Below are 23,806 nucleotides of genomic sequence, written 5' to 3' on the forward strand. Positions count from 1 at the left end.
TGGGGTGTCAGACTGCCCCTGGTGGGGGATGTCTCCCAGTTAGGCTACTCAGGGGTCAGGGACCCGCTTGGGCAGGCAGTCTGTCCCTTCTCAGATCTCAACCTCCGTGTTGGGAGATCCACTGCTCTCTTCAAAGCTGTCAGACAGCGTCGTTTGCGTCTGCAGAGGTTCTGCTGCTTTTTTGTTGTTGTTTTTTTATCTGTGCCCTGTCCCCAGAGGTGGAGTCTACAGAGACAGGCAGGTTTCCTTGAGCTGCTGTGAGCTCCACCCAGTTCGAGCTTCCCAGCGGCTTTGTTTACCTACTTAAGCCTCAGCAATGGTGGGCGCCCCTTCCCCAGCCTCGCTGCTGCTTTTTCGGTTAGATCGCAGACTGCTGTGTTAGCAATGAGGGAGGCTCCGTGGGCGTGGGACCCTCCCGGCCAGGTGTGGGATATATTCTCCTGGTGTGCCCGTTTGCTTAAAGCGCAGTATTGGGGTGGGAGTTACCCGATTTTCCAGGTGTTGTGTGTCTCAGTTCCCCTGGCTAGGAAAAAGGATTCCCTTCCCCCTTGCGCTTCCCAGGGAGGCAATGCCTCGCCCTGCTTCAGCTCTCATTGGTCGGGCTGCAGCAGCTGACCAGCACCAATTGTCCGGCACTCCCTAGTGAGATGACCCCAGTACCTCAGTTGAAAATGCAGAAATCACCGGTCTTCTGTGTCGCTCGCGCTGGGAGTTGGAGACTGGAGCTGTTCCTATTTGGCCATCTTGCTCCGCCCCCACTTATGTCCTTTAAATCTTTCCTGGAACAGGGTTGAGAGCGTATAAATGTACAAATGCATGAAAACAGGCAATGAACAAAGTGTTCATTCCAGTCTCATGTCTAAATTCCCTGGACCATATTTTATCTCTTGCCTTTTCTCTGAACTCCATGCATGTCAAGTCATTAAGTCATAGCCTTTTTTTTTTTTTTTTTTTTTAGACAGACTCTCACTCTATCGCCCAGGGTGGTGCGATCTCAGCTCACTGCAACCTCTGCCTCCCAGGTTCAAGCAGTTCTCCTACATCAGCCTCTCGAGTAGCTGGGATCACAGGTGCCTACCCCCAAGCCTGGCTGAGATCATAGGCTTTGTCAGTTGTACCCGCAGTCTCCCTGTGCACACAGCCACGGTTAGACGTCGCTCTCTTGACCCTGACAGTGACCCTTGCTCTTTGCAGTTGTGCCGTCCACTCTGCATCCCTATTCGCAGCAGCTTAATCTTACCTCTTTCAAAATAATTTCAACTGACAGTAATTGTATATATTTATTAGGTACAATGTGGAGTTTTGATGTAAGTTTGCATTGTGGAATGATTGAATCAAGATAAATAACTTATCCATTACTTTACAGGCATCATTTTTTTGTGTGAAGAAAACATTGAAAATCTATTATTTTAGCAATTTTGAAATATATACTACATCATTATTGACTGTCATCACCATGCTATGCAATAGATCACTAGAACTTCTTTTATTCCAGCACTTTGGGAGGCTGAGGCAGGCAGATCACGAGGTCAGGAGTTCAAGACCATCCTGGCCAACATGGTGAAATCCCATCTCTACTAAAAATGTAAAAATTAGCTGGGCGTGGTGGCATGCACCTGTAGTACCAGCTACTCAGGAGGCTGAGGCAGGAGAATGGCTTGAACCCATGAGGTGGAAATTACAGTGAGCTGAGATGGTGCCACTGCACTCCAGCCTGGCGACAGAGTGAGACTCTGCCTCAAAAAAAAGACAAAAACAAAAAAAAAACTACTACTAATAATAACACGTTTAACTTTATTTCTTCATTTTTTGCTTAAAGTTTGATTATATAAAACATAAAATTTTTTCAAGAGTTCTGCATCACAGGACGTTAAACAGTAAAAATATCCGTTCCTTCACAGGTTCAAGTTATATAAATTAAATCTGTAAATATATTCAATATGGAAAGCTAGATGATGAAATAAATGTGAAAAGGACCCAGTAGAGCAATATTGCATTGCTTATGGATTATTAGTTACTTTCAGGATCTAAACCAAGATTCTAAATATTTAGACTGCTTTCATTGTATTTTATACTTAAATATCTCTCTATCTATACTGAGTCAAGCTACTGGACCAAAATGTCTGATTTAGGGAAGCATTTCATTTTATAGCATAAGTTTTTCCATCTACAGTTACCATCTGCAATGGAATTTACATTACGGTGCTGACAAAAACCTCCTGGTTCCTTTTGAACAATGTGCAATAAATTCATTATGTCAACCCCATGGTAAGTCAAACAGGTATCAAAAAACATGGAACAATTACACATAGTTCAGTAAAGTATAATACTAGTTTTTCTAATGTAAACATTAAGCAGTGAAATAAAACATATCAGCTATAGTTGGCTTGGTTTCAGGAAAACCACATTTGAAAATTACATTATCTTCCTCATATCATCCTTGGTCAGTGACAAGATTTTGTGGGCCACCATGCTGTGAGCTGTGTGGATGTAGCAGTAAATGAACGAAGGCAAACTTCCTCGCATTGGTCATGAACTGTGGTCCCCACTCTTCCCATCTTCCAGGTACAACCAGATCTTTGCATAAATCATAGATCAAATGAACAAGAAAATTCAACAGTTGCAGAAATGTCACTAACTGTGCTTCATCTGATCACTGGATGAATTTTGTCCTGGATAGCTTTCTGAGGCTTTTCTCTGGGTTCACTGTCCTCCTTTCTCTGGGTGCACTGTTGTCTTTTCTCTGGGTTCACTGTCATCTTTTCTCTGGGTTACCTGTCCTCCTTTCTCTGGGTGTGCTGTCTGTTGTTTGGGTGCACCGTCATCTTTTGCAGTCTTGTCAAACTCAGTATCAAAGTGCCTTCCTTCAAGGACGTCACGACTTTCAATATTTGCAATGACTGTGGCCCGTTTATGAACTGAACATTTGTATAGCCAATCCTTTGGTTGTTCGAGCACATTATTTAGGTATTGTATGAGCATAGGATCAGTAGTTACGAGCAAGGTGAGTCTGTACTCTGCACTCCAGTGAAGGCTTCAGATGAGTATGTGCTGTGCTGTAATAAAATGCTGTTGATACCAAATGGGAAGAACTCAGACAGGATTCCACGCTCCTGCCAGGGTGATTCTCTGCTCCCAGGAGAGCTGCATCGCCTCGGCCAGGCCCGCCCACAGACCAAGGTACATGGGCTTCCACTTGGCCGACCAAGAGCACAGCGGCTCCCCCCAGCCCCTCCCACAGCATCTCCCCACCATGGCTTCCTAGAATTTAGTTCTTCCACCTCGCTGAAACTTTGTACCCTTTGACTAGCATTTCTTCATTTGTCACCCCCACCCCTTTCCTCAGTCTCTGGTAACCAGCATTCTACTCTCTACTTCAATGAATTTAACATTTTTAGATTACACATACAAGGGAAGCCCTGTGATATTTATTTTTCTGCCCCAGCTTACTTCACTTAGCATAATGTGTTCCAGGTTTACCCATGTTGTCACAAATGACAGGGTGTCCTTCTTTTTTAAAGGCTGAATAGTGTTTCATTGTAGATACACACCAGCCTTTCTTTATCCACTCATCTGTGATTGGACACTTCGGTTGCTTCTGTATCTTATGGGAAATAATGATGCCAGGAACATGGGGGAGCAGACATCTCTGACATGTTGATTTCATTTCTCTTGGAAATGTACCCAGAAGTGGGATTGCTGGATCATATGGTAATTCTATTTTTTGTTTCTTGAGGAACATCCACACATTTTAAAACAATGGCTGTATTAATTTACATTACATAATTACAAAGGCTTCCTTTTCTCCACATCCCCAGCAAAACACCAAGTGTGATATCACTTCATACCTGTTAGAAGGGATATTGTAATGGATATTATAATGGATCATCTTTTTAATAATATCCATTCTAACAGGTATGAAGTGCTCTTGTAGTTTTAATTTGCATTTCCCTGGTGATTCGTGATATTGAGCATTTTTTCATGTGTCTCTTGGCCATTTTTATGTTTTCTTTTGAGAATGTCTATTCAGGTCCTTTGCTGGTATCTGAATTTTTAAATATATTTTTGAAACTAGCTCCTTATCACACACAGAGTTTACAAATATTTCCTCCCAGCCTATGGGTTGTGTCTCCCCTCTGTTATTTCCTTTGCTGTGTAGGCGCTTTTTAGTTTGATCTAATCCCATTTATTTTTGCTTTTGTTACCTACATTTTTGGGGTGATATCCAAGAAATCATTGACCAGACCAGTGTTGTGCAGCTTCTTCCTTATGTTTTGTTCCAGTAGTTGCACAGTTTCAGGTCTTTTGTTTGGGCCTCTGATCCATTTTGAGTTGATTTTTGTATATGGTGTGAATAAAAGATCCAGTCTCATCTTTTTGCACTTAGTTTTCCCAGCACCAGTTACTGAAGAGACTGCTCTTTCTTGTTATGTGTTCTTGACACCTCAGTCAAAGATCAATTCCCTGTAAATACGTGGCTTGATTTCTGGCTTCTCTATCCTGTCCCACTGGTCGATGTGTATGTGTTCATGTGAACACCATGCTGGTTTCATTAGTCTAGCTTTGTAATCTGTTTTGAAAACAAATAGTGCTATGCTTCTAGCTCTGTTCTCTATGTTCAGGATTGCTGTGGTTATTTGGGGTCTTTTGTGGTTCCATACAAACTTCAGGATTGTGTTTTCTATTTCTATGAAATATGATATTGGGATTTTCGATAGGAATTGTGTTGAATCTGTAGATTGCTTTGGATAGTACAGGCATTTTAATAGTGTTCATTCTTACAGTTTATGAACACAGGATAATCTTTTAATATGTGTCACATTCAATTTCTTTCATCACATTTTATAGTTTTCCGTATACATATTTTTCACCTCTGGTTAAATTTACTGCTAAGTATTTTTATTGTTTTGATGTTATTGTAAATGGGATTGTTAATTTCTTTTTTATGTAGTTTGTTGTTAGTGTGTAGAAATGCAACTGCTTTTTGCTTGTTGATTTTGTATCCTGCAACTTTACTGAATTTGTCTGAGTTTGCAACAGTCTGGGGTGGGATCTCTAGTGTTTTCTATGTATAAGATTATGTTATCAACAAACAGAGACAATTTCATTTCTTTCTTTCCTATTTGTATGCTTTGTTTTCTTTTCTTAATACTGGCTAGGACTTCCAGTATTATGTTGAGCAGAAGTGATGAAAGCAGGTATCCTCATGTTGTTCCTGACCTTAGAGGAAAAGCTTTCAACATTTCACTATTGAGTATGATGTGAGCCACAGGCTTGCCATATGCGGTCTTTATTGTGTGGAGGTACCTTCTTTGATTCTACTTTGCTGAGAATTTTTATCATGAAAGGTTTTTGAATTTGTCAAATCCTTTTGTGTGTGTCTATGAAGATGACCAAATGATTTTTGCCCTTTGTTCTGTTAATATGGGGTAGTATATTTATTACTTTGCCTATGTTGAACCATCCTCAAATCCCAGGGGAAAATCTACTTGATTCTGATCCTTTGAAGAGCTGTTGAATTCAGTTTGCTAGTATTTTGTTGAGAATTTTTGCATCTGTTCATCAGAGATATTGGGCTATAATTTTCTTTCTAGTAGTGTCCTTATCTGGCCTTGTAAAATGAGTTTGGAAGTATTTTCTTTTCTTCAGGTTTTTGGAATAATTGAGGAGTATTGGTGTTTGTTCTTCTCTAAATATTTGGTAGAATTTAGAAGTGAAGTCATCAGGTCCTGGACTTTTCTTTAATGACTGACTTTCTATTACGGATTCAATCTCCTTACTTATTGGTCTATTCAGGCTTTCCATTTCTTCATGATTAAGTCTTGGTAGGTTGTATGTGTCTAGAAATTTATCTGTTTCTCTTAGGTTATCCAATTATTTGTAATATAATTATTCACAATAGTCTCTTATGATTATTTGTATTTCTGTGGTGTCAACTGTAATGTCTCCTCTTTCATTTCTGATTTTACTGTCATCTTTTTTTTTTTTTTCCTCATTTAGTGAAAGGTTTAACAATCTTTTTATGGTTTTAAAAATCCAAGTAGTTTCATTGTTCTTTTCTATTGTTTTTCTAGTATCTATTTCATTTATTTCTGCTCTGGTTTTTATTTCCTTTCTTCTCCTGACTTTGGGTTGAGTTTATTCTTCTAGTTCCCTGAAATGCATTGTTCAGATGGTTATTTGAGATTTTTTTTTTGATATGGGCATTTATTGGTATAAACTTTTATTTTATAACTTCTTTTGCTGCATCCCATAAATTTTGGTATGTTGTGTTTCCATTTTCATTTGTCTCAAGATATTTTTAAATTTCCTTCTTAATTTCTTCTTTGACTCAGTGGTTGTTCAGGAGCATATTGCTTAATTTCCACATATTTGTGATTTAAAAAAAAAATTCATCCTGTTTTTGACGTCTATTTTTATTCCACTGTGGTCAGAAATCTGATATGAATCCAGTCTTCTAAAAGCTGCTAAGACTTGCTTTGTGGCCTAACCTATGATCTATCCTGGAGAATGTTCTGTGCATGACTGTTAGGTCCAATATGAGGTCCAAGCCCAATGTTTCCTTATTGATTTTCTGTCTGGATGATCTGTCTGCTGTTGAAAGCCAGGTATTGAAGCCCTCCTGCTGCTATCGTATTGCAGTCTATGTCTCCCTTCAGATTGATTATTATTGGCTTTACATATTTAGGTGGCCCAAAGTTGGGTGCATAGACTTTAAAATTGTAACATGCTCTTGATGAATGGACCCTTTTATTATTATGTAAGGACCACCTTTGTCTCTTTTTACAGTTATTGACTTAAAGTCTGTTTTGTCAGATATAAGGAGAGTCATTCTTGCTCTCTTTTGTTTCCATTTGCCTGAAATATCTTTTTCCATCCCTTCACTTCCAGTCTACCTAAACCATCTGCCAAGAAGTCCAGGAGAAGTCATGCACAGCAGTGCCTCAGCAGGTAGGTCCACCAACATGGTCCCAGCTGTGGACCTGAAAATTACCCTATGCCTTGGCACCAGCCCCCATCAGCTGTGGTTCCAGGTTAATTCTGCTCCCACAAAGACCCAGAGACAGACTCACCCATCTGAAACTCCGAGAGGCTCGCAGTGGGTCTTGTTCCACAGAAGATGTTGACGGGACCCTCTCTTGGCTCTAGGCCCTCTCTGCTGTGACCCAGGAGCCCTCTTACCAACACAGGGGCCTGCTGGGAGACTCACCAGTCTAGGCCACCGGGATAGGGTTGCTGGCCTCCATCCCATTGCAGAGCCTGAACAGGCCCTGAATGCTGACTCCAGCCCCACTCTACTGCCACCCAGGAGAGGTTCCAGTCACATAGGCAACTGCTGGAGTCTCACCCACCAGTGCCCCTGGGTGGAGCTTAATGAACTTGAACCCTTGCAGATCCTGACATAGCCCTGGGGCTTGGGTCTCGTCCTTCCTTCCAGGCTATGGTCTGGGAGAGTTCTGCCCAGCCAGGGTTCTGCCAGGAGACACACCATTCCGTCCCCGGAGTAGGCTTGCCAACCTCTTTCCTATGGTAGATCCTCAAAGGGCCTTGGACCTCAGTCCTGGCCCCTACTGCCTGCAGACTGAGAGTGGTTCTGTCCACCTGGGGACCCTGGAGGCATGCGTCCAGCAGTGCCCCTGCAGGCTGACTTCTGACCTTGGTCCACGGTGGGTCTCCTCAAATGGCTCTTCTCAGCTATGACCTGCAAGCAGGCCTGCCCACCCAGGAACCTGCTGGGAGATACGCCTGTCTGCGCTTCCCCATCCCCACCTTTTTTTTTTTAATTAAAAAAATTTTTCTTTTTTTTTTTTTTTTTTAAAGTAAGAAGAGTCTTGTTATGTTGCCCAAACTGGTCTTAAACACCTGGGCTCAAGAGATCCTCCCACCTTGTCCTCCTAAAATGCTGGGATCGAAGGTATGAGCCACCATGGCCAACTTTTAACTTTTTTATTGTGGTAAAACACACACAACATAAAATGTACCATTAGTGATATTTAGTGAATTCCCCATGTTGTGCAACCATCACCTCTGTATAGTCCCAGAACATTTTTATCACCCCAAAGGGAAGCCCCCTACCCATTAGCAGGCAGGCACTCCTCATTACCCCTCCCCTAAACCACCAATTTGCTTTCGATGGATTTGCCAGTTCTGACATTCCATATCAACGGAGTCATACAACATGTGGCCTTTGTGTCTGACTACTTTCACTGGAATAATGTTTTCAAGTAACCTACTGGAATTTTTATGTATGTGGCAGGAATGACAGCATACTTTGATCGTGGAGGCCGTGACCTCGCATGCTGTGATGGTAACCAAACGGTGACAAGGCCAAGGGGGCCACTATTTAAATACAGCAGACGGATGCCCCCCACAGGGAGCTCTTTGGTACCAAGCCTGATTTAGGGCCCAGAATTTGTAAACAACAGGGTCATTAGGGCTTTCAGTGATTTATCTCACTCTGAATGATTGTCTGATCTGTAAGTTAACAAAATAATTTTCACAAATAAATGGTTGATTAAACAAAACACAGAAAGTTAACTCCTGGCCTCTTTTATACTGTTTTCACCTAATAATCCTTTAAAAATATTAGAATAATCTTTTTCTCCTGTTTAAATACATACATAGCATAATTGTAGCGTAGCATATTCAATTACCAGTAGGAGGCTGTGTGGTATTTGTAGAATTCTTTCAAGACACCTGAGCAAATAAACGTGATGTCGTGTAGTTTAATCACCACTTGAACATATTGTGCTTTGTCAGAGCTGTTATATTTATACATACAGCCACATCTTCATTTCCAATGACATAGTTAACATGCTGGTGGCACAGGTTAGGAACTTGAACTATTGCTTTCTCTAGGATAAGAATCCTTGGTTTTTAAAAATCCATGTCACTTTTCCTTGATTTTATTTTTAACCACTTAGGAATGTTGCTTATTCATTAGTTTCTGGAGCTCTTGGATTATTCTTTTGACATTTAATCCATTTCTGGAAGCTCCAAGAGTCGCTTCATTGAAAGGAAAAACAAGAACAAAGTTGCCTGCTTGGGGATCTGGAGCTTTGCCGTGGTCTGAGAGGACACGCGGGGAGGTCTTGGTCTTGCAGGAGTGCGACTGGAAGAGGGACGCGTAGGGCATGAGTGTCTTGTGACGCGTGTGCCTGCTCTGTATCTTGGGCTTGCTTTGTGCCATCTCCTTTGTTGACAGATGAAAATCCTCCTGCCCACTCATCTCTCCTTCCAGCTGGGAGGCAGGTGCAGCTTTAGGATGCACACTCACAGCTTTCTCCACCACAGAGTCATCCTTGTTGTACATTCTGCTTGTGAATGAAAGAGACTCATAAGGAAGACAGTGATGAGCATCAAGCCCACCTCTGTCACTTTTTGCAGCGTCGATGTTGGAATTTCTATGTGTGGCGTTACTGGCTTCTCTCCCCTCATTTCTTAGACCATTTAAGTAAATCAGGTCAATAATATCGTGGACAAGTTTTCTCTTCAACACATCTGTTGAACAATCCAAGGTCAAGGCTGGGCTGCAGTTGACCTCTAAAAGCCATGGTTTCAAGCTGTCGTCAATCAAAACATCAAACCCAAAGAGCTCAAAGCAATTGGCAGCAAAGGGGACGGATGGCGCAATGGCGAGAATGGTGAGAATAACCATGCGGTGGATTTTCTTCCACAAAAGCAGATCGTCCACATCCCAGCTACGGAGGTAGGAAAAGAATCTGCTGAGCGTCCACTTACAACCATGACCAATCACTTCTTTGATCTTCTCATAAGAGGCCCCGGATTTATTAATGCTGCTGTTGGTCAAATGGGCGTAATTGTTTTGCAGGTTACTGAGGTCAAACTTTTCCGTGGCAAACCGAACCAACCCTTCCTGATAAACATAAATGGTCAAAGGCTTAAAGCCAGTAACACAAACATAGATGCGGAGATCACACTTATATCTGCCAATAAGTAAAGGGTTGGAGATATATTTCTGCACTATGTACATATCATCAACGATGAAGTCTTTGAAGTCACTGAAAATTAGTATCCCCCTCCCACGAGATAACTCAGCAGGCTTGCAAATCCAATAGCTACGCTTGGTGCCCAGCATCTGCCTCTCCTGAAAGTATTCAGCCACAAACTTGGTGTAGTCATTGGGCATGACGAAGGTCAGGGGGATGAACTGGTACAGGGAAGTGCCGTACATCCTCCTCATATGCTTCAGGTGTTTGGCCAAACAGTCTTTCCTGGTTAGCTTGGTGGTTCCAGGGTGGTGGTTTAGCTGCTGCCACGGTTTAACATTGATGTGTTCGGTCATTCGGAAAGAGGACGTCCTCCAGTACAGGTTCCAGTCCTCCGCGTTCTGCTCCTGCTCGTCAAACTTATTCCACCCCCGCTCCAGGAGGACGCTTTGCACCACAGCCGGGGTGGTCTCATCAACACGAAAAACCAGTGGCTTCAAGAGGGCCCCTGAAGGTTCATCTTCCTCCATCAAATGAGGTTTTCTTTTCTAAGAATGGATCATTGAGAAAGGTTAGGAGAGTGGTCAAGACCATAACCCAGTAGATTCTTCTGATGAAAGCATGCACCTAGTGCTGCCAGCTGTCCTGCCTGCCCACCCTCCACTGTGCAGTCTCACCGGACACCCATGTCTCTTCACTGATGCACCCATCTCTGCTCCCTTTATTAGAATAAATCCATCTTGTCCTGTATACAACATATTGTATACATAGTATTGTATACAACGATAATATCTTATATACTATGCAAACAATAAAATCTGTATTCTTCAGATTTTACCCTGCTATTGCATTGTGTTAGTAACATGTTAAAAATGTTTGCAAATACTCCATCAGACTTTTGAGGACTGAGTCCCTGCAGACCCATATCTGCGGCATATCCTGTTGGCCTAAATGTTGAGCATGATTAAGAACAAAACACGAATGTCAACTTTTATTTAGTTAAATGAATTCAAGTATGTTACAAGAGGTGTGAAACAATGATGTCATAACATTAGTAAGAGTTCTATTGGCCTGAGAAATTTAAGAAGGCCAGGCATCTACCGTGGTTCCCCAAGCACCCTCCTGACCTGTCAGGCCCACTGGAGGGGTTTCGGTGCGCAGAGGCTTACGTCACTCAAATAAGTGGTTATTAGTGAGAAAGAGAGTCGAAAAGAACAACTTAAGTTTTTAAAACCTATTCAGTTAAAATAATAATGTGGAGATTTTGCCTCACATTTTAAAAGATAAAATGCAGATTTGAAATATTCTTTTGAACTTCAAAGAAGGAAAGCAGAATAATTCTTAACAAGATCATAACTGATGGTGAAGTCTGATGTTTCATTAAGATCTAGAGAAAAGGTAAAAAATGTCAAAGCCTCTTGGTAAAAATGTACGCATTTCAAAGTCCTGAGACAATGTGCTCATCAAAATTTTCAAGTTAAGGTGATTTTTATTTGTATTGTTCATGCAAAATTGATCACATAATGATATAAATAACTTACTTGGCGGAAATTCTATAGTATTTGAAAATTTCTGATTGATATAAAAAGCATGTTTTGACAGATGCTGTACTTTCAGTGAAGGTTTCACAAGAAAGGAAGGAGGGAGGAAGGGAAGAAAGGAAGGAGGATATGAGGGAAGGAAAGAGTAGAAAAGGAGGAAGGAGGGAGGGCAGGAAGGAGGAAGGAAAGGAAGGAGAGGAGGAAAGAAAAAGAAAAAGGAAGAGGGGAGGGGAAAGAAGGAAGAAAGGAAGAGGGGAGGGGAAAGAAGGAAGAAAGGAAGGAGGGAAGGAGGGAAGGAGGGAAGGAAGGAAGGAAGGGAGGGAGGGAGGAAGGAAGGAAGGAACTACTTGGCTTGCCCACCCACCTTTTTCTCCAGCGTTGATGTTGGGCGGCCTCGCCAGGGAGGGATGGAGACACCTGCTTCCTGTAACCTTGCTCCCAGGCCTGCAGGCAGCTGCTCAGTGTAGTTTGCCTCGGATGGAACGTTAAGGATACAGGCTGGGGTGGTGGTACTCAAAGATCTGTGAACAAAGCAGCATCAGCAATGAACACACAGCTCTCCAGTGTTGCTGTTGCTTTGACAAGGAATATACAGAATTGATCAATCCATCATGGTTATTAAAATTCAATCATCCCAGTTTACAGTAATGCTTTCAAACTCTTTTCCATGCTATTAACAAGTGTTTCAAGCAGAGTGTGTGTGTGTGTGTGACTATGTTGTGCCTATTGAGTGTGTTTGTTGTTTCTGTGTTGTCTGTGCGTGTTGTGTGTATTGTGTGTCACATGTGGTATGTGTTGTGTGTATGTTGTGTGTTGTGAGTGTATTGTGTGTTGCATATGGCATGCATGTGTGTCATGTGTGTTGTGTTGCATCTAGCATGTATGTGTGCTGTGTGTTGTGTGTATGTTGTATGAGTAGTGTGTGTTGCTTGTGATGTATTTATGTTGTGTGTGTTGTGTGTTGCATGTGGTATGCATAAGTTTGTGTGTTGTATGTGCTGTGTGTTTATGTTGTGTGTGTATTGTGTATTGTGTTGTATGCATCATGTGTGTGTCGTGTGTTGTATGTGGTGTGTGTTATATTTGTGCTATTCGTTGTATGTTTTATGTTGTATATGAGTGTGTGTTGTATTGCATGTGGTGTGTTGTATGTGCTATGTCTGCTGTGTGTGTATATGTGAATGTGTATTGTGTGTTATATGTGGTATGTATGTGTGTTGTGTGTTTCATGTGTTGTGTGTGTTGTATGTGCTGTGTGTGTATGTTGTGTGTGTTGTGTGTATGCTGCTTATATTGTGTGTAAGTTTTGTGTTGTGTGTGTGTTGTGTTGCATGTGGTATGTGTGTGTGTTGTGTGTATGCTGCTTATATTGTGTGTATGTTTTGTGTTGTGTGTGTGTTGTGGGTATGTGCTATGTGCATGTTATGCATGTCTTGTGTGTGTGGTGCGTTGTATGTGTGTTGTATGTTGTGTGTGTTATCTATGTGTGTGTTGTGTGTGTGCTGTGTGTGTATGTGTGTGCATGTGTGGGTAGGAGGAAATCCAGAGTGGAATAACCATGGATATTGGATTAAACGAAGTTAAAAATGCTTTTTTTCTATCGCCAAGAATTACGCTGTTTTCCAAACTTATCTGATCACAGCTCCCTCTCGAATCTTGTGGAAGCTCGGTCGCCATTTCACAAACCAATGTGGGGACACCGCACCAGACTGCAGACTGAATGTTGTGCAGTCTCTGGCACCCCCACCTTTTCCTATCCTTGAGAACGTCACATCAGAGGCTCTAGAGACCTGGCGCGCCCTGGCCTGAGCCCTGCTTCCCCTGGAATTGGCTCTTGGGGCCCAGCCTGGCCCCTGCAGGTTCCATGGTGCCTGGTCAGTGAGTGTCCATCCGAGACAGGGCGGGTCTGCAAACCTCAGTTCCTTCTCTACACAGCAGCAAGAGGAGTGGCCGGCCCTCCCTGGAGTAGTTCATGAGGCTTTGCCCCTTCCCAGGGCTGCCCAGACAAGCCATGCCGGGTTGGGGACCCCATTTAGACTATACATCCGCCTTCCCATTGGAGTGTCCTCCAGAGAGCAACGCGTACTCAAGAACTTTTTCTTCTCAAAGTCCTTTTGGAACTACTACAGATGTCTTGTATCCTGCCTTTCTCAGATGAAGATGCTGACCACAGCCAGTCGTTAGTTTGTGTGGGGGAAGCATGTGCAGTTTGTTAAAGTCAGCTGGGACACATCTGCAGCCCCTGGCACGGGAGGGAGAGCCAGGACCTTGTCCTGTGGCTGTGAAGAGGGCCGGGGTGCGGGCTGGGGTGTGGGTCAGTGTGTGGCCTGCTTGGCCATCATCCCAGGGTGGGGGACGGAGGTGGGAAGGAGACCCCCGAGGCCCACACAAAGGGGAGGAAATGCTTCTTTTCAGTTAAATGGTTCCACCTCCCACTTCTGAAGGAAGCAAATGCTGTTTTTAAAGCTGCCTGAGGATGTTCCATCACCCTAGCTGTAGTGGTGGAGTCTGCCTGTGGGGTAGAGACTGCCTGTTTGGAACAAACAAGACCACAACCTCTTCAGTGCAATTTTTAGCTCTGCAACAGTGATGCTGAGCCCCTGTTCTGGAACAGGGCAGCTGAGCCAATGAGCAAAACCACTGTCTTGTCTCAGAGGGACTCTCGTCCCTATGGTAACAGGACAGCTCTCCCTGCAGATTTTCTTCCTTGGTCTGTGCTGAGAGGACAAAGTTCCCATCGCTGGGAAGGAGGATGGGGATGAGCAATGCCACCCATGACTCATGGCAGGGAATTGATTTAATTATATGCTTAATTTATATGCTAAATAGTGTATTATTAATACCAAATACAGATTAGTATACAACAGTAATATCTTATATACTACACTAAATAAATATAGAACACAGTGATAACAGTTAATGAGATATATTAATATTATATCATAATTATGTATTATTATTTCTTCTTTCAGTGAAGGGGGCTGGCTGGCGAGGATGTGGAGAAAAGGGGACTCTTATACACTGTTGGTGGGAATGAAAACCAGTACAGCCACTGTGGAGAGCAGCATGGAGCCCCTCATAAAATCACAAACAGAACCCCCCATGATCCTGCAGCTCCCCCCCACACTGGGCATCTGTCGGAAGGAAAGGAAACAGTTCATCCAAGAGGCATCTGCACCCCGTGTTTACTGCAGTACAGTCACAATAGCCAAGACCTGGAATCTACCCAGGGGTCCACCCAGGGACAGATGGATACGGGAAATGTGGTATCTGCTCTATTGAGTTTAGTCTAATGCTGCCTCCTTATAAGTTGGGTCTAAAGGATTCTTCATACACAGGGAGCTGTCAGCTAAGGGGAGGGTAAACAGACTATAACCCACTCTTGTACTAATCAACAAGCAGTGACTAGCACACTACTAATCAGCCAATTGCAGGTGGTCAGCTGCTCAAACCATGTTCAAAAAAGGCAAACCCCATGCTGTAACGACCAGGAGGTTCTGTACCTCACTTCCATTTTCCACGCCTCACTTTCCTTTTTCTCTCCATGAATTCTCATCCACCCGGACACAGTATGGGGTCTTTGAACCTATTCTGGTTTGGTGACTGCCAAATTCGTGAATAGTTCTTGCTTAGTTAAACTCTATTACGTTTAGTTTATCTAAGGTTTTTCTTTTAACAATGGAATACTATTGTTAAAAGAAAAACTTCAGCCAAATTAAACGTAAAAGAGTTTAGTTGAGCAACGAACAATTCACGAATCGCGCACCTTTCAGAATCACAGCAGATTCAGACACCAGGGGTGCCTCGTCGTCAGAACAAATTTAGAGATATAAAAAGTAAAGCGATGTATAGAAATCAGGAGTGAGGTATAGAAACAGCTGGATTAGTTACAGGTTGGTGTTTGCCTTATTTGAACACAGTTTGAACACTCAGCAGTTGTGTGAGTGGTTGAAGTACGGCTGCTGGGATTGGCCAGGACTCAGCGATTGTTACAGGTGCACACTTCTAAGTTGGGGTTGCAATCTTGTCTACCTATTAAGTTGGGTTACGGTTCATCCACAAGGACTCGAATATAGAAGTACAGAGCCCTTATCAGGCCATATTTACTTCACTTTATCACTATTCAGCCACAAAACAGCATGAAATCCTGTCATTCATGTCATCATGGATGGAACTGGAGAACATTATGTAAAGTGAAATAAGCTGAGAACAGAAAGTTAAACACCACGTGTTCTTACTCCTATATAGAAGCTTAAAAAAGTGTATCTAATTGAAGTAACAAGCATAACAGAGGATTCTAGAGGCTGGGAAGGCTAGGAGAAGGGGGCATAGGGAGACATATTTTAAAGCACACAAAATCACAGTCACACAGGAGGAAGGAGTCCTAGTGCTCTATGCCACTGCAGGGTGACCAGGGTTAACAGTAGTATTATACATAATAGTTTCAAATAGCTGGAAGAAGGATATTGAACATCCCCACCACAGGAAATGATAAATATTTGAGACAATGGATACGCTAATTACTCTGATCTGATCGCTATACAATATATGTGACAAAACTTCACTAGGTACCCTATGAATATATACAATTATTTTTCAGTTAATAAAATAAAATCATGAAAATAAAGAGAAAATGACACTCATTTGTACTGAATAGCTCTTAGAAAGCGAACTTGTGCAGGAACAGGAAGGGCGATGGTGCACAACAGCCTCGTCCTGTGTTCTCCCAGCACACCCGGGGAGCGACTGGGTCCAGCTGGACAAGGAGTTGAGCTGCAGGCTTGCCTAGTGGGGTGCTGTCGAGCTCGTGCTGCAGTGTTGCGCACTGCAGAAGGGATCATGGGAATGCCTCTGCTGCCCTCCTGGGTCTCTGGCTGAGCCTCCATCCCAAACGTCCTCCCTCACTGTCCATTTTGGTCCCGAGGCCTATGTGATTTGGGAAATGTCCATTGGCTGCCTTGCTGGCTGAAATACCAGGCCAGGGCTGTCTTTTTGATCTGTGTTCCTGGACATGGTGCCCTCAAGTTTGTGGAATAAATGAATGAACTAACACACCAGAATGCAGGGAGGGAGGGTAACAAGGGGCTACATCTTTTCCTTCACATTAATGGAATAAAACATGTTGTATATTGTTTTCTTTTCTTTCTTTCTTTGTGTGTGTGTGTGTGTGAGAGAGAGAGATGGATTTTTGCTCTTGTCCCCCAGGCTGGAGTACAATGGCGCACTCGGCTCACTGCAACCTCTGCCTCCCTTGGTTCAAGCGATTCTCCTGCCTCAGCCTCTCAAGTAACTGGGATTACAGGTGGGCACCACCATGCCTGGATAATATGTTTTGTACTTTTAGTAGAGACGGGGCTTCACCATGTCAATCAGACTGGTCTCAAACTCCTGACCTCAGGTGATCCACCTGCCTCAGTCTCCCAAAGTGCTGGGACTACAGAAATGAGCCACCGTACCTGGCCAGTACATTGTTTTTATTTCAACCATTGAAAAACTATACTGAGTATAAGTAATATAGATACACAATTCCCATTCCATTGCTCATTTCTGCCTAAAATTCTTCCTCCATTTTTATAACAACTTTTTTCTAGGTTGGAAGCCAGGAGATTTATGGCTAACTTAACCCTCTTGGCTCTGAACCCAAAATTCAGTGGAATATCTACTCCCAATGAAAACAAACATCACTAACCTGACATTTGAACAAATAAAGTAAGTTCTACACTTTTACTCTCAGTGCTTAAATCAGTGTGTGTGTGCACGTGTGCACATGTGTGCATATGACATCTGAGTGTATGTACATATATATACATGGAAACATTTATATAATATAAAATATGCCTTTGAATATTTGGTCTTCTAGCCTATGATCCATCAGATGTGCTGGTGGGAAATTGGTGAGATGGTGCTGAACCAGACAAGAACGACCACTAGCATAAAAAGATACAAATAACACATAAAACCACAGTGGTCTAGGGCACTTGGTTGCAGAGGCTGGGTCCTGGGTAGGCCCTGAAGGCATCCATTTATATTAGCCAAAGCTTATAATCAATAACTAAAATTATCTAGAGAATATTAAATTAGGTTCACAGTACTCAGATTTAAAAGACAAAGGGACATGTAATATGATACAAATTACTATACAAATATATTACAACAAAAATATAATGTGAAATTATGAATTATTACACAGTATTTGCCACTTATTTGGGGCAGAAGCTGGAACACATGTCAATGTAACCAACCCAGTCTTAACCCTGAGCATAGACAGAACAGCCCAATTCAAACAGCTCTCCGGGCCTACAAGCTTTATCTGAAAAGAAGTCATCCAACATAATCTCAAAATGTTGACAAACCGTATTTGAGTTTTCAGGGCCTCAGTGAGGGTTTTCAGCCTCACTGGGAAGTCACACTGTTGAGTCATGATAGTCTCTGAAGTGGTAAAAGTGTAATTTTGCTAATAATATGTAAACTACCAAGGAGCTTTCTGATTATATCAGCAACGTCACGATCTCCACCTTGCACCGCCAAAAGCTTCCTGAGGTGGGAGCCTGTGTTTCAGGTGTGGTCCGTGGGAGGGGTTCTATGAGCAGGTCTTTAACGAGGCTGGGGCCACAGAGAGAGGGTTGGGCCTTTTGAACTGTAGACACTGAAAGTGCTCTTTTGTCAATGAGACCTACTATATAAAGATTCCCTGCCTGGGAATCCCAGGAGAGTGCAGTCAGACTTCCACATAGAAGCTTCCAGAAGGCAAGCAGAGCACATCTGAGCTATTCCCCCAACCAGTGTCCTGGAAGGGAGGTGGGAGTGCACGCCCAGACAGTGGAGGCCCTTGTGCCCGTTTCCATAGGTAGGGAAAGCCCTGCCCAGAATCTCACTATCACTGGTGAAGAACCCAGTACCAAGCTCAGAGGATGTAAACGCTGGGATCCTGGAGATTCGTTGCCACATCACAGCCTACAAGAGCAGGCACTGTAGGCGAATGTTCTGTTTGTGTATGTCAGACTCCGTTACTGTGAAATGCCACCTGCTGAAAACTTCTAAGGTCAGAGTCCTCACCTGGAAGGAAAATACCACCCACCATTCAGTGCTGAGCTACCATTTAACCCAACTGCATACACACCTAGAACAAGGAAACACATACAGCATCTTCCACCATGCAGCCAACAGAGAGTCACTTTGAAGCCAGCACAGCTCTTCCCTCTTCAAGGGTTAGAACACCAGTCAATGTCATCAGGGCACAGACAGCATTCTAATGACCAGGAGCAATGCAATTTCTTAGGGGCCACAGCCTCCTGGCATAGGAAGGGGGAAGAGCCCCCCTTTTCCATACCTTGATGATATTCCTGGGTGTATGGGGTCCCATGGCAAAGAAGTCAGCCAAAAATAATGTATTCCATCACTGCAGGAATCCTGATACCTACATGAGGGCCCACTGGTTTGCCCGGAAGACTGAGGGACAACAGGATGCAGTAGGAGAGAGCGGCTCCCAGGGACAGCAGCCTCCTTAGCCAACAGCTCCTAGTTTTGGTGCTTTCTTCCGTCCAAGACAGACTCTACAAAAATAACTAAGAGTCTTTTTCTTCACATTTTATCTTTTTGGCACATTCGCTACTTAAAGGACAGACAGCCCCAGAGCAACTTTCCATTTGACCCAGGATCCAGCTGAAGTGTTAAACCATGTGATTCAACACCAGGAATTTCAGTTGTCATCGAACTGAAATGAGGAGAAAATATTTTGGGGTCAAGGAGAGGGGCCCTTCTTAAGTGACCTTGATACTAGATACTGTAAAAGGAGTTTTCACCACCATAGAGAACCGAAGAAGACATCGGCCAATGAATAGGCAATGCTGGTCTTTGCCTCTTTCGTATGCAAGAGATAGAAAGAAAACTGTACATTTTTATATAAAAAGACCTATACTTTTAGGATTTCAGAGATTAACTACAAAAGCATTTCCCTGCTTTACTTGGAATTCCTGGCGATTCACCATACATAACCTGTATGTTTCCATTTCTCTTGTGCAGATATGGTTTCCTTCACTTTTTAACTGTTAGTAACCACTCATGTAGCCAAGCCATAAATATGTAAAAACCTATATGTCATCTTGGTGTGAATTACAATTCATACACACAGCTGTTGTTCTACACAGCTTAGCACAGTGAGTTCCAAATTTAGAAGTGAGTTGTTGTAAAAGGAAAATAAATCTCAGGACCACAAACCCACCAAGCCAAAGGGAAAAGTCAAGCCAGGAAGTGCATCAGGCAAACCTGCCTCCTGTTTTACTCCTAAATAAGATGGCTGCAAAGATGAAAAAGCTACATACAGACCTCCCTCACAAGGGAATTCCTGGTGGGCTCCAATGTCTTTACCCAAGAACAGCTCTGCTGAATTTCACCCTGGCAATGTGAAATGATAACTCATCTTCACAGGCACGGGACAAAGGAAAGAACTCAAAGTCATCCCTCCGCTTACCTGAGGCAAATGCATAGCTGATGGCATCCTCTGTCCTATGTTTATTTCATTTTATATAAAAATGAAGTTTCACTGAGCAAGATGAATGCTAAGCGACTGCTCCTCTCCCCGCCCCACTTATAAAATGTATATTCAGTGGATGCTGACCAAAGATTCAAAAAATTGCAACTGCTTCCCTCTTATCGACTCTCCTTTTTTTTTTTTTCTTCCTCTTTCCCACAATACCCACTCTTTTCCCTTTACTTATTAAGGTCCCCAGACCCTCTTCAGGGGAAAAAGCATAAGCCACGGCCTTTTCCTGTGGTTCTGTGTTCTTTTTTCTGGGTGCGTCCTTAACCTTGGCACATAAACTTCTTAAATGATTTAGATTTGCCTTGGCCAATTTCTTTGATTTACATTGTCTACCAGGGGTGTCCAGGCTTTTGGCTTCCCTGACCACATTGGAAGAAGAAGAATTGTCTTGGGCCACACATAAAATACACTCACACTAACAACAGCTGATGAGCTAAAAACAAAAAACATAATCACAAAAAACTCATGATGTTTTAAGAAAGTTTACAAATTTGGGTTGGGTCACATTCAAAGCTCTCCTGGGTTACATGAGACCCAAGGGCTTCGGGTTGGACAAGCTTGGTGCAGACGCACAAAATATCCCACCTTTATTGGGTGGAAACAAGCAGTAGCCGCAAGGCTTGTGCAGGATTGTTCTAGGTCAGTGAAGAAATTTGTGGAGATGAATCACCCTCAAGCACTTGGACTGTAAATGGTCAACATCCTGCCGGCCACCTATCCTGATGCGTAGTTGACAGCTGTGGCTTACGGTTTATATGGAATGTAGAATGCTTCTCACCCCAATTATAGATGAGACAGTCCTGTTTTCTGAGTTGACCAACTTAAAAAAACTTCCTACATAAATGTTCTTTTGAATAAAAATTTGTATCACTTGAAACACAAAATAATTATTTTATTATCAAACCAGAGACCATGCACTATTTTTTCTATTAATTAACAGGAAAGTTCTGTTTTCTTAAGAAAGTTCTAAGGTCACGGAGGTCAAACCGTCCCATGTGTATGCTCAGCTCCGAGACACCCATAGTAGCCTCATTTCCAACAAACCTGGGGTAGACTGAGCTGCTTGAAATGCAAACGCCATCACTAGCCCAAGTTGGGAGAGCTGACTTTGCCCCTTTGCAGATGGGAGATGGGCAGGTGTGGTCTCTTCCCTCACCGTGACCTCTGCCTGCGGTGTGGAGGCCACAGGCCGGCATGCACTCAGGGCCTTACACCCATCCTCGGTCACTGTTAGGTCTGTCACAGCCTGCTTCCCGCTCGCATGTGACAAGAGGAGCCCAGTGCTTCAGCCCACCCTCCTCAGCCTCAAAGGCCTCCAGAGCCCCTGAGTTTCTGCCGATGGAAGCCCACCTCTGCCAGGAAGCCCAGCATGAATGCCCACTCCTCCTCAAAGCCCTTCCTTTCCCCCACTGGGGGGATTCTCTTTTCCCCCTATGGGGTCCACACCACTTCACACTTACCCTATGGAAACAATTATACTCGGCCCTAAATTACAGCCATGTGTGTTTCTCAGATGATCCAGTTCAGTCTCATAACCCTAGCATCTGTCATAGTTCCCAGAACACAGTGGCCATTCAATTGACTTTGAATTCAGTGGAATTTCCTGTACCCACTATGGGATGCATTTCACTTACACTCCCCTCCTTTGGTAACTTCAGTCTCAGAATTGGGTCTACTTCATGCCCCCTTATATAACTGGCACCTCAGCACACGGGAGGCACTGGACACCATACGAACTTTTTGGATTGAAAATTACCTGACTTCACACAACCCTGGACTGCTTTTCCTTTGAGGGAGTATGAAAGGCTGACTACCAGTTGCCCCTGGGGGTCCCAATGCACACTCGCTGCTCCTAGCGACCCCGGCCCCTGTGCTCTCGGGAAGGGGCTGGTCCTGAGACAATGGTGTGTGGGGGGCCACCCTCCCATCCTGCATGTCACCTCCTAGACTTACCCCAGCACCTGGTTTGGTGTGGAGGAACACAGGTCAGGCCTTCTCACTGGGTGTTGGTTCTGAGGGTGGCTTCTGTGGGTCTCTGTGCAGCAGCTGCAGCGCCCAACTGAAATGAGCGGGAGGCTGGAGGGAGCGCTTGTTGCCTGATGATGCAAGGCCTGCTCTCCTCACAAAGGGGAGGCCAGTCATGGATTCAGGGCGGGGCCCAGAGTGTCAGGACCCCTCAGGGACAGGGACCCAGGCTTCATCACACCTTCCTTTCTCCAAGCTTCAGAGTTTATTATCTAATAATATTAGCTTATTAGATAATTTTCTTGTGTGATGAGAATGAGACCTGCTTGGAATTTGTCGGGGTTAAGGATGGAAGTTGAACAGATAGATGAGGTCTCAGGAAAGGTTGTTGCAAGAACAGAAATCACAATTGCCTTCTGCAGGACTGGGCAGGTGAGGGAGGAGTGAGGGGAGGGCCCTCGAAGGGGGCTGGCCTGGCGGGAAGGCCTGGGAAGGAGGGACAGGGATGGTGAGTGGGGCTCTCTCCTGCACTTGGAGGCCAAGTGAGATCCATGGCTCCGTACAGAGTGTGATGTGCCCGAATCTGCTTCTCTTCAAGGCCGCTGTGCTCTCCTTGGAGCTGAGTGTGTGGACTGTGCAGCTCATCGGATGTGCCCACAAACACACTGGTGCCCACGGGCACACTTCCAAGTTGAACAGGTAAACCCTCTGGGTTGCAGGGTCATATTTTCAAAGGCCCACCCTATCATTGGTGCCCTTGTAGGCCCATGGCTGGAGATGAAGCAAACCCCGCCCTGCCAGCAATGGGCAGGAAAGAAGTATTCCCTGAGGAAGGAGGCTTCCTATTGCCCACACGCATCAGGACAGGCAGACGGAGGCGTCATGGGAGATAAATAGCTTGCTTTGCGTTCCTGGTGTGAGACTTTACCTTCCAAAGCAGACTGGTGGAACGCCTCTGTAGATTTTTGTTTTGTCTTATTTTTGCAAACAGAATGACTAAGGAAAGGGAAGGAGTCAGGGACTCAGGGAGGGACCGTCGCGTTGGGAGTCAGAGGACTAAGGAAAGGGAGGGAGTCAGGGACTCAGGGAGGGACCCTTGCGTTGGGAGTCAGACGGACGCTCTCCGGACAAGGATGGTGAGTCAGGCACAGGCTGGAGGGAGCAGGGAGTGGGACATTTGCAACGTGGGTAGGATCGGGGCTTTACAGTCACCAGGGGAATCCCACGGCAGCGTCTGTCTTTCCTCATGGGGACTGTTCTCTGCACATGCACGTTCCTTGAGGCCATGGTGATAGCCCCTGTCCACCAGGGCACCACGTCCCCAGCCACTGCTCCTTTGCGTGCTGGTCTGGCCAAGCAGTGGCCTGGGCAGGTGGTCTTGGGGAAGGAGTGTGGCTGGCCCCATGGCACCTGCAGCTCTCTCAAGCACCATTCCCACCGCACACGCGCTTCCTTCTGGATTTCCTGCCCCTTCCAGGGCGCTGACCCCATGGGAGGAACGGAAGAAGGAGGAAGGAAGACAAAGCTTCCTGATTCCTGCCCCAGACTCAGGCCTTCTTTCAGCTGGTGTAATCTGTCCTTGGGACCCTAGGAGAAGGTGGGCCGGGAACTTCTGAGAGAAAGAACATTCCAGAGGGACTGGAGTGGGACCCCAGGGACTCTGGCAGTTTTGACTTGGGCCTGGAAATGAACTTGGGAAGAAAAAGTAACGTCTGTTTCTTATTTGACTGTGAAGCTAGAACAGACTCAAGTACCTTTACAAAGGCCAGACACCTCAGTGCGCTGGAGCTCTCCTGTGGGTTACCTAT

General features: G+C 44.2%; 1 protein-coding gene across 1 annotated transcript; it reads right to left on the reverse strand.

Moving 5' to 3' along the window:
• Positions 1 to 8,713: 8,713 nt before the first annotated feature.
• TTLL2 (tubulin tyrosine ligase like 2) lies at positions 8,714 to 22,117 on the reverse strand. The gene is made up of 3 exons (XM_010374079.2): positions 21,987 to 22,117; positions 11,856 to 12,012; positions 8,714 to 10,498 (listed from the first exon to the last, which is right to left on the reverse strand). The coding sequence occupies exon 3, from the start codon at positions 10,478 to 10,480 to the stop codon at positions 8,921 to 8,923; it is 1,560 nt and encodes a 519-aa protein (XP_010372381.1). The 5' UTR covers positions 10,481 to 10,498; positions 11,856 to 12,012; positions 21,987 to 22,117; the 3' UTR covers positions 8,714 to 8,920.
• Between the last annotated feature and the right edge of the window lie 1,689 nt (positions 22,118 to 23,806).

This window comes from Rhinopithecus roxellana, chromosome 4, assembly GCF_007565055.1.
Source record: "Rhinopithecus roxellana isolate Shanxi Qingling chromosome 4, ASM756505v1, whole genome shotgun sequence".
In the NCBI taxonomy this organism is placed as follows: Eukaryota; Metazoa; Chordata; class Mammalia; order Primates; family Cercopithecidae; genus Rhinopithecus; species Rhinopithecus roxellana.